General features: G+C 42.5%; 1 protein-coding gene across 1 annotated transcript in view; it reads left to right on the forward strand.

The window, feature by feature from the left end:
- The first annotated feature begins 1471 nt into the window (after positions 1 to 1471).
- Ccdc129 (coiled-coil domain containing 129) overlaps positions 1472 to 11648 on the forward strand; it is a 67387-nt gene continuing 57210 nt past the window's right edge. Inside the window, exons 1-3 of the mRNA XM_013035129.1 lie at positions 1472 to 1634; positions 2830 to 2878; positions 3186 to 3229. Of these exons, the coding sequence (XP_012890583.1) occupies positions 1472 to 1634; positions 2830 to 2878; positions 3186 to 3229 (256 nt within the window). The remainder of the gene's footprint in view (positions 1635 to 2829; positions 2879 to 3185; positions 3230 to 11648) is intronic.

Genomic DNA, 11648 nt, shown 5'->3' on the forward strand with positions numbered 1-11648 from the left:
ACATTTACTATTAGTGCAGATATCAACTACTCTCATTATTAAGTAACTACAATTTCTTAAGTAAATATAAAATTTCTTTTTAAACATAAAATTAAGTTATCACAATGGCCACTGATTTTTGTAGTCATGTATAAAGGCAAGCATATATGTGCATTTAAACTTGAATGATAGAGTTTGAATCTATAAATATATCTAAAATCTTTGCCTATATTTAAAAGAGAATGTTCAGATATTTACAATAAATCTAAGTGGTTTGCCTTTTTTAGGTGCTGATTGGAAATGATGGCACCTAATCAGTAACTCTGCCCAAATGTAGGCAGTCTAGAAACTCTGCTAAAGTGGGTATTTGGCTCTTCAGCTATTTCTCTAAACTTGAAGAATAAACTAATCCTAATTCCAAGCATACTATGGAAAGAATTTAGTCAGAAAGTGGAAGTTTGAACCCAGGGTTAGCTATTTTAATTTCTTTACATGTTAGTTTTAAACTTCCTGTGTGAAAAAAATCAGTTAATAATAAAATATCAGAACCGCATAAATCAGCATTTGTTCTTTAAGTGTTTAGGCTGGGGAGATGAGACATTTACACTACTGTCTCACTCTCATAAGGAAATTAATAAAGGCCAAAAGAAATCATGAGAACAGATGATACTTCCCGTGCCAAGGCTGTAATATATTCCTGAATACCTTAATTGTTCCAACCACACTATGGGAGAGATAGTAAAGTCATAGGAAGGTGATTAGGGTCCAGAGCCTGCTTTTGAGTCCATTCAGCTGTATGATGACACACATGTTAACCTCTCTGATTTTCCATTTACTGCAAATCATAACAATTCTATTACTTTCTTCATTGAAAATTAATTATGGAATAGATGAAGAGAATTCAACATAGACTCTAGCATATAGTAGGTATTCCACTGAGGTTAATGGTTATTAAACTACAGAAGAGTGTGTCCCCAGTTAGAAGATCAGGGTCTGTTGAGAGGTTATATAATTTGCACAAGCTCACATAATCAGTTGCAGAGATAAGGCTCAGCCCTGTTGATCTCTTGTGAAAAGCTTCCATTTCCCTCATCATTTGAGGTGTTTGAAAATATATTTAGAGGAATAACTGCTTGGTAAATTTGAGAGATGTTTAATGTGTGAGTCACCGAAATCCAACTTATTGCTTGCCATTTATATTCCAGACCATCAAATTAAGTCTATCACATCCTTTAGAGTATAGATACAGCCAAATTAGACCCCAATCTCCAGCTGCTTGTTGGTGGAGAGAAAAATCTTCCACCAGAGAACAGAGCTCAGCTCAGGTGGGCAAGCTGGGCCCCTGTGAGACAGTTAGACTGCATTGCTCATTTGTGAGATGGAAATTCTGGTTGTTCACATGATTCCAAGCATTGGAGCCAAGTGTAAAAGCTGAGCTCATGGTGTCTGATTTGTTGGTGTGCTTTAAGTCACTTTGCAGAATTCCTCTCTAATGATGGCGGAGAAGTCACAAGGATCTGACAACCCTCAAGAAAGCCAGGAAAAGAGCAAGAGAGAGATCCTGAGGCACACCAAGACAGCATGGATGCCTCTGGATGGACAGTCGGCTCTTGGCTCTGAGGAGGAGAGCCAGATGGTCAGCGTCCCCCTGCTAGGTGAGAAGGGACAGTGGAGCTTTTTGAAAAATGTCCTACTGTGCGTGGGGAGTATGCAAGGTTTTAGCTAGGGTGGAGTTTTTGCAACAAGGATTTGAGTTGGAAAATATCAGTGCTCCTGGCACGATGTTAGACATTCTATGAAAGGTCACTTACCATTCCCACAGACACACAACCCAGAACTTCCACCATAGAGACAAGAAGGTATGGGTTCTGGTCTTTTCCAAGGTCCTCAGGACCTTAAAGCTGCATAAGCCTTCTTCTAGAATATCATTTTATTGAGAGATGCTTTTGGTCTGGCATGGAACAGAGAACATCTTTTTTGTAATTAAAGAATTGTAAGTAAGAAAGGACTTATTCTCCCCACCACTCAACACAATTAGATGGCTTTCCCTTGTAGACTCTACTCCAATTGATTTCACCCTTTCCTTGTACCTTGACTGGAGAATCACCAGTGTCTCCCAGGGCCTCTGGCTGTGCTGGTTCACCTGGCAGTGTGTGGGGGCTAACCCCATTGCTTCATAAAGCTAATGTCCCCCCAGCTGGATGGGAGCCATCAGAACAAACATGTCCCAGGAAATACTGCTTTTATCCTTCCTGTCCTGATGACAATTTGCTCAACCAGTACGAGAGATCCACCTTAAAAGACTGGAGCCTTGCTAACACAGAATGCCCTTGGCAATGGGGGACTGCAGTGTGATTTGTCCCTGGAATGAATGCAAATGTGGTTTCTAACCTGGCAGAGAACTCCTTGCAAATAAACAACCCTGGCTGGCTGCCTTAGGTAAATGTCGGGATTCAATAAGGAGAGACTCTGGGGTGATTTACATCCAACAAGAGAAAGATAAAACTCTCATATGCTTTTCTACCCTTTGTATTCACACCAGGTAATTTACAATTATCCTGTATCTCTCACTCTTCACTGATTTGCTTCCAATCTCTTTATCATTTCTCTCTCTCTCTCTCTCTCTCTCCCTCTCTTCTTCCAAAGTTGCACTCTTTTGGCAAGTTTGCACTCTGTTCCCAGGAAAGGCTGATTGTGGAAAGCAGGAGGCTGTGCCATCAGGCAGAAGATGAATTCGCTTATAGAAACATGTGACTGACTGTAGTAGCTAAGAGGGTGACAGAGTGGTGGTGTGGAGGCTCGTGGCTGCCCGGGCTTTGACTAACAGGTCTGTCTCTTCTTCATTTGCAGAAGATTTCAAACAGGAGAACATCCAGCAGTGGCTGGACTCTGGATTCTTGTAAGTGTTTCCCTGTTCCTTGCCTATTTCTCTTACAAAGATCCACGGAAACCATGGCAAATAGGATGCCTGGAGGTTTTCACAATAATTGGAAACTTAATTTACCTTATTATTGCAAAACCTAGATAGACATCTAATAGTACAAAATAGACTACTGATTCATCCTTGGCTATTTGTTGATTCCCAGAAGTCCTCTCTTAATAAAAATCTAACTCTGTATGCACTCATGAGTTGTTTAAAAAAAACAAATGAGTATAATTTATTTACACACATTGTGTGACTCGCAATCCTTTTGTTTCTCTTCTAGTGTCTCTGTAAATGAACATATCCAGCAAGTCATCGACCCCACTGGTAAGACCAGACAGCCCAGAGGAGCTCTGCTTTGTGGAGCTGAGTAGATTTATGTGTGCTGAGTAGGTTTATGTGTGATGAGTACAGTGACTGTCTGCCTTAGAACCAGTCTTCTTCAAGGAAGGGTTAGTAGAGGCTCCCGGAAGTGGGTCCAACTTCACTTCTTTCATTTGTAAGCTTGGAACTCAGGGGTTTCCCCTAGAAATAGGTTTGGGCCAAAGCCAAGGGTCTTCCTACTACTCAATATTCTCAACATGTAGCAGAAACTCCCTGGGTTCTGTGAAAGCATTTGCAAAGATATAATTATGGAAATGAAATGATTTAGCTTCCCATATACAATGTTGTACTTGAATACAGTTTCTAAATCTAGTTTCTCTCTAGCGTTCAGTCTCAGAATTGCACTTGTCTTCTGTCTAATGATATATTTGTTCTAATGATATATTTGAACAAATGACTGAATCCTAAGGCAAACAGTACAAGCCTTTCTGGGGAGAAAAATGTATCTCAGCTGTCTCACTGAAATTTGGTAAGAATAGCATAGAACAGAAAAGAAATTTAAGGACAATTTTCAAGGATTCCATCTTCATTCACTGAAATACCATACTCTATAGAACTGATGATTCCTTAATTATAAAACGCACTTGTTTTATAAGTAGGACGCCGGCAGATAAAATCAGAGCTGGTGGTTGTGAGTGAAAGGCAGCATTGACTACAAGATACATATTTATAGAGAACCAGTCCTTGGATTTAGGACTCATCTTAATCCAGTATGACCTCATCTTTATTGATAGACCTGGAAAACCTGTATTTTTAAATGAGGCCATAGTCTGAGATTCGAAGAAGATATTTGGCGGTGGTGGGCTCCAAGAAGAAGGTCCCTGGGCCCAGTTTCTTCATTCATCACCTTGCAGTGAACTAACAAGCACCCGATTTTCATCCATAGAAAGAGGCTCAATACCTTGAACTGTGCTCAGATACAATGACTTCAGGGTCCTCTTATGATTGCCAAGGGACTGTCTTGGACTTTTATGGTGATTCATGGACTTTAATTCCCACGGTCCATTTTTGTTTTATTAAGCTAGCACTTTACACCTGGTTCATCACTCTCATGTTAGGTAAGGCTCCTAAACCTTGGTGGCAAAACCAGCCTCTGAGGTCTCTATTTTCATGATCAAATCTTACAAGGAGGGAGATGAGGTTCCAGAAGGCTAAGTCACTTGCCCAGTGTAGTCCCACTAGTAGATAAGGGAGCCGAGACTGGTGTTCAGGAGTGTCTGGATATTCAGCCACCCATCATAACAAACTGATATGTTCCATGTTATGGAATAACATGAATGGAAGCTCAGAAAGGAAAGCCTTGTACCAGCCTCTCTGGTGGAAAATTCTGAGCATGATCCAGGGGTGAGCCCCAGGCTCTTCTCTCTCTCTGTCATCTTACTCATGTGGTCCCGTTCTCTGGGACCACATAGTCCTTCTGAATGTACACTTTCCAAGAGGAGATAACCCCAATTTCCAATGTCCATCAAGTGTTTATGGAGATGCAGAGTGGTCACATCTGGGTCTTTCAAAAAGATAACCTCAGGTTGGCCAGTAGACCCAAACTTGATAAGTCATGAACACCACAGTATAGCACAGTGCTCATAGTTAACAATACTGTATTATTTACATGAAATTTGCTAAGAGAATAGATGTTAAATATTCCTGCATCAGAAAAAGTAATTATGTAAGTTGATGAATATGTTAATTAGCTTGATCATGATAATCATTTTGTAATGTATATCAGATCGTGTTGTATACCTTGAACAGATAAAAAATTTTATTTGCCAATTATACCTCACTAAAGCTGAAAAAAACCATCAAATCATTCATGTAGAAAGCCATGGTAGTTATGGTACTCTGATTTCAGAAATTTAAAATGATCAGAACTGTAGGTCTGGGAGTGGTGGGGCACAGATGGTGGAGCACCTGCCTAGCAAAGGCTCTGAGTTCAAGCCCAGGGCCTCCAAATACATAAATAATAACCCAAACTTGTACAAAATTGTTGATTGAGAAACCAATGCTTACCAACTGGAGATTTCTGTGCTTACTGTGCTTTCTTAAGGCTCATTAGGTTCTTCTCTGCATACTTTTCGGATTCAAAAGTGATAATAATACAAATATTATAATTAGTAATCATTACTTATCAAAGGCTATTGCATATAAAAAGAATCCATTGTATGATAATGTCATTAAGCATGGTGGAAATTGATATTTAGAAAGATTACAGAATTTGCCTAAAGTCACAAGCCATTACTGCCTGGAAACAGGGTTTGAGTTCAAGTGTGTCTGTTTTCAAAGTCCATGCTTCTTTTCTACCAGAAGCTCATGCCCTTCCCATGACAGTGTGTGTGCTGGTGTGAACCAGCTGCCCGAACAGCATCTCTGTTTCTTTCTTAATTCTGTGAGCCAAGCATGGGTGGCAGGAAAGAACTTTCCTTAACTTTACTCTTTTGCTGTGGGGACATGCTATGGTTACCATCTTGGTAATGCAAAATCCTTTCCTTGTCTTTCTGGGGGCCATGGAAGGCTGTAAGTATTTTTATGAAAGAGATGCTGCCCACTGCAGATTCTGCACAATCCTCTTACTGCTGCCACAGAGACAATCTCAGTCAATACTTGAGCATCCCACTCCTTTGCACCTCCAGGATCTCCCATTGCTGCCTGTGAAGCCTTATGGTGCTGCTTCTTGTAGAATTTGTGAACATACTCATGTCTATTCTTCCTGTCGGATTCCACATTGAAGCTGAGTATAAGAAATCCTACCAAGGGGCTAGGAAGGTGGCTCAGTGGTAGAGTGCTTGCCTTGCATGCATGAGGCCCTGGGTTTGATTCCTCAGCACCACATAAGCAGAAAAAGCTGGAAGTAGCGCTGTGGCTCAAGTGGTAAAGCGCTAGTCTAGAGCTGAAGAGCTGAGGTAAGGGACAGCGCCCAGACCCAGAGTTCAAGCCCCAAAACTGACTAACAAAAAAAAAAAAGAAATCCCACCCAAAAGGCACATGCCTTTAATCCTAGCTTCTCTGGAAACAGAGATGGATAATACCATAATTCAAGGCCAGTCTGGGTAAAATGTTAGTGAGCCCCCAATCTCAGCAGGTAAACCTGGAACCGTGGCATACAGTTGTAATCCCAGCTACACAAGAGGTATAGGTAGAGGACTGCAATCTAAGGCTGGCATGGACAAAAATACAACAACACTCTATTCTGGAAAACAACCCAAATAAAAGGAGCTGGAAGCCTAGCTGAAGTGCCAGTAATTGCAGGACCCAAAGCCCAAACCCCTGCACTGCTAAAAACAAAAATTAAAATTAAATTTAAATTAAAAAGCAAAGCTCATAGAGAGTATCTTGTTTGTGGCAAACTCATGGCCGCCACTAGATAATAATTTAGACATCAGAACACTCTTGATTGTGATTGCATATTGTCATTATAATAGCACTTCAAGTGGGCAGCCCCCACTTGTTTATGTCTCTTTTGATCTTGGAAGTATAGGGATTGACTCAGGTTACATGCTTGCTGGGGTGTCACTGTGACATTTGAGCTATGCCCTCAGTCCCTTTGTTTTTCATTTGTGTTTCTGGCAGGGTCTCATGCTTTTCTGGCCAGGTTAGAGTTGTATCACAGTTCTTCTACTACTACTTCTTCCTCTTCTTGAGTAGCTGAGATTACAGGTATGTTCCCCCACATCTCTGGGACAAGTTTAACAACACATTCAAGTATCGCTGCGGGTGCCAAAGCTACAACTAGCTCCTAGAACAGAAGGCTGGCTTTTGTCAGAGTTACTCTTGGAGCTGCTTGCTCCTTGGTTAATTAATTTGTCCTTTTTGATATTTAAATATTTCTTCTCCAGTCCTCAGGGAGGTTCCCAGAGGAGTAAAATGATTTCTTTCCAGAAAGAATTTGTTAAATGATTAAGAATGCAGAAAATCAATTTCTACATTCTGTGGTCTATATTATTAGAAAAGGTCAGAATAAATCCAACTAAACATAGTGCTCCCTTGAAGCTTATCCAGGAGGAGTACTTGCAGCAAAGCACTGTTGTATGTGAAGGTACAGAAGAGGAGATGTAGAATGAGACCCTGGCTCTCAGAAATGGCATCCTGACCTTTGTGATCATCCTGGTTTGATCATTACCTACTACCTACACTGAATTTCCTGCAAGACCTCCCTGGCCATCTCCTCACTTCACAGTCTTGGTTCTTCATCCATTTTCTTCTGTCTTAAAGTCTTTCGCTCCTATGGTCCCATATTCTCCAGGAGTTTCTGCCTTACATGGACTCTGGGATGCACTTTCTCTTCTAAATACCTCATGTGGCCCAGGCTGAGGATCTGAGGCTTCTCCCTGACACAGTGACACAGTTACAGCCTACACAAAGTAGAAGCTGTCACTAAGCTCCTGATGGCCTCAGAGCTGATCAGCAGAAGGATCCTAATGAAACCTAGTATGTTCAGATAAGGTGGTCACACTCCGAGAGGTGCTTAGAGAAGGAAGGCCTGAGCTGGTCAGTGAAAAGGGAAACCAAGGCAAAGCCAGAAAATTCAGTTTGGTGGGAGTCTTAAGAGTTTAAACAAAAGCACAGAAATGAGAAGAAACCTAAAGGTGTGTAGGAAAGTACCCAGAAAGTGAGACTAGAGAGGTATGGGAATTTGTCTGTTATCTAAGATGTGGTCTGATTCTAAAGGTCTGATCAGAGGGACCATGTCCAATGCAGTAGGAATGAGTGTCATAAGTGAGTCACCCCATATTGGGGGTTGAATGGCTAAGTCCTAGCAGGGTGTTTGGGAGGAGTAGAATGTAGAGGCCATGTTTCCCATGGGAATGGGAGTCCTGGGTGCTGAGAATGGGAGCTGATATTGGCTGTAGGTGCAGGCTGCTGAAGTCACTAATCACTGCACTGTGTTCAGTGAGGAGGGGGGAGAGGCGGACCCTAGAAGATTCACTTGAGCTCAGAAACAAGGGGCTCACTTGTAAAGAATTATTATGGCCATGGAATTGAACTGATAAAGACTGGCCCTGGGGTGGAAGGCAAAACAAAAGTCCACAGCATAAATATTATGGGAGTCAGGGAGAGGAGCAGAGCTTTCCAATTAGCTTTGAAGTTTTGAGTATGAGTATCAGGCTGAAGATAAGCCTCTTTTTTCTAAAGGTGTGAGTTAAGAATTTGCCAAAAGAGAGGAACACACACTGTTAGTTGTCTTTACTCAGTGCCCTGGTCATGCAGGAGTTAAACATTCAGAAAGCAGCAGAATGCTATTATTTCAGAGCCCTGTGAAATGTAACTTGATTAGTTTATTGGATGATATTCCAAAGAACCAAATGTCTTCCATGAATCAGTCAGAAATGCTTAGGAAAACCAAAATAAAAAATGCTTTCAAAGCCAATAAAGGTGCTAATTAGTGCCTTCTGCATATCTAACTACATCTTCTTCAATAGTGCATTCTGTGGGGTTAAGTGTGGGGCTGAGTGCGGGATCTGCCATCTCAGATGGCATAAGTCCACCTGGCCAGGCAAGGGCTCTGGGCTAAGATCACAGAATGGAAACAAGCTGGATCTTTCTGTCCTCATTTTCAGCCCCCCACCCCTACCCCTGCCCCAAACCCATCCTAGAAAACTTGAGGAGAGCAAGATTTAATCTCTCTCTCTATTTATTTTTTATTGTGAAAATACTGTACAGAGGGGTTACAATTACATGGGCAAGATAATGAGTACATTTCTTATCAAGCATTGTCTCTCTCTCTTAAGACAGAGAGAGATAGGAACTCTGGTATTGACATCTAAGAAGAATATTCTAGATGTAAAAAAGGGGGAGAAATGTCTGAGCCAGGCAGTTAGAGAATGCAGCGTGGAGATAGGCATCCACTGGCAGGGTTTGCATGGTGGATTTTTATCCCCTAAGAGTCGGGATTCACACTCCATGCCTGGAACCAGCAGAAGCTTCTAGAAGCCCAGAGTGACAGAAGAGGTATGTGTTCTATCCCTCAGATTCTTTTTTTTGGGGGGGGGGAGGTCCGGTCATGGGGCCTGAACTCTGGGCCTGGGCGCTGTCCCTCAGTTCTTCAGCTCAAGACTAGCGCTCTACCACTTGAGCCACAGCGCTACTTCCAGCTTTTTTCTTTTTGCTTATGTGGTGCTGAGGAATTGAACCCAGGGCCTCATGCATGCAAGGCAAGCGCTCTACCACTGAGCCACCTTCTCAGCCCCCCCTCAGATTCTTGATCTGATCAGAGGTAACAGACTCAGGTGCGGTAACAGTCAGGAGCTTCTGGGAACCAGGCAGGTGATTGCTAATGAGTGAAAGCAGACTGCACAAAGACCAGAACATTGGAGAATATGGAACCTGCAGCAGGTCTTCCCTGAGAACATCCAAGAAAGGATGTGCGTCTTCTGGGCTTTAAGGTAGGACCTAGGATCTCTCATCTCTGCAGACTTGGCTCATTGTGGCTCACCACCTGGGCTGCTCCACTCTGATCATTTTGAAAACAGGTCAGGAAAGCAATATTTGACCCTGATATGCTCATCTCAGCCTCCAGGAAGTTTACCTTACAAACTAGCACTCTGGAGGGAAAAAAGTCTTTTCAACAAGCAAGGACGAATCATATTCACTATCCTGTGCAAGAGTCTCGGCACAGTGCTGGAAGTACAATTGCGTCCTCCACAGTAATCAGCTTCAGTCCCAGAAGCCCTCTGGCCTCCAGGGTGATCAACCTCAGTTTCAGAGACTGTGCGGGTAGTGTAGGTGCTGGGACCTAGGGAGCCCAGGGAAAGCAGAAAGCAGGCCAGGAACCTAGTTAATTTTAATACTTTTATCATAAACCCAGGCTTAACTTGTAAGCTTAAAATGTATTGTCGGTTTGCTTTTTATGCTTTTTTCTTGTTGTTGTTGTTGCTGGTCCTGGGGCTTGAATTAAGGGCCTGGGTACTCTACCACTTGAGCCACAGCTCTACTTCTGGATTTTTTGGTATTTTATTGGATATAAGATTTTCACAAACTTTCCTGTTCAGGCTGGCTTCGAACAGGATTTTCATCTCACCCTCCTAAGTAGCTAGGATGATAGGCATGAGCCACTGGTGCTGGGCTGGATTTTTTGTTCATTTGTTTTCTTGGCTTGGTTTTCTCTGAAATCCAAGTTTGGCAGCATAGAGGACCTACATGTCTGAATGCTTTGGTTGTAGATACACATCTGTGCCATGTTCAACAAGATCAGAAAGAAGGAGGCGAGGGGTCCAGGAAAGAATGTCAAAGCTGTATTTGTTTATCTGGTAAGGAGCTCTCATCCCTAGTTGTGGGCCTAGCTGGGAGCTAGCTGGATGTTGGAGGACCAAAAGGTCCTTCACTCAGCTGCTGCTAAAGCTTCAAGGCTTTCTGGGGTACCATCAGATAGGACAAACCCCACTGGGACCAAACCAGGTCTGTGAGGCTGTTCCTTACAAATGATGCTGGCTTTGGAACTTCCTTTCCTCTTAGAGGGAGGAGGCCTTTTGTTTCCTAGCAACCAGATGGCACCTCACCACATAGGTGAGAGAGGGGTGGGGCCTAGAGAATGCCTACTAGTTGTGTGTAGACACAATCCACTAAGAAGTGGTGGGCAAAGGCGCAAGACCCTGAATCACCAGATTTTTTTTTTCTGGATGAATTGATTTTTTTTTCAGGGCTTGGGTTTGTGAAAACCCAGCAAGGCTGAACTAATACTTCTCATCCACATCTGAAAATGGACCATTTCCTCTCTGACATTTTGAGAAATCCATGGTGGCCACAGGGCTAGAACCTTGGCTGATCATACACATTCATCTTTGCGTTCCAAGAAGCCCACAATGGCCTATCTAAAATCTCTGCTGTATGTATGCCAAGGGTAGTAAGGTGGCAAACCGGCTTTCTACCATGTAGCACTTCCATCAGTTGGCAGTGGTTGTGTGAGTCTGAGAAGCTCTGACTTGGATTTCATTAGCAAGTGTGCCTCGATGGGTTAGTAATGCCTGCCCAGATGTGATGCTTGCATCTATCTGTGCAATAGATTAGTAAGGCCTGCCCAGTTGAGAAAATTGTGTCATGAATAAATGATAATGTTCAACCGCTGGCTTCTGGAGGTGCCTCAGATGGTGAAGCAGTTGCTAAGTGGATGATCTTGTCCCTTAGAACATTTCATAAAACATTTTTTTCTAGTTATGGCCTTCCAAAGTCTGGGCATAATAAAAGAAAGGCAAATAAAAACAATATTGAGATACCACCTCACCCCAGTTAGAATGGCTAGAATCAAGAACTCTAATAACAACAGATGCTGGAGAGGATGTGGACAGAAGGGAACCTTACTGCATTGTTGGTGGGAGTGTAAACTTGTTCAACCACTTTGGAAAGCAGTATGGAGGTTCCTCAAAAGACTCCA

This window comes from Dipodomys ordii, unplaced genomic scaffold (assembly GCF_000151885.1).
Source record: "Dipodomys ordii isolate 6190 unplaced genomic scaffold, Dord_2.0 Scaffold205, whole genome shotgun sequence".
In the NCBI taxonomy this organism is placed as follows: domain Eukaryota; kingdom Metazoa; phylum Chordata; class Mammalia; order Rodentia; family Heteromyidae; genus Dipodomys; species Dipodomys ordii.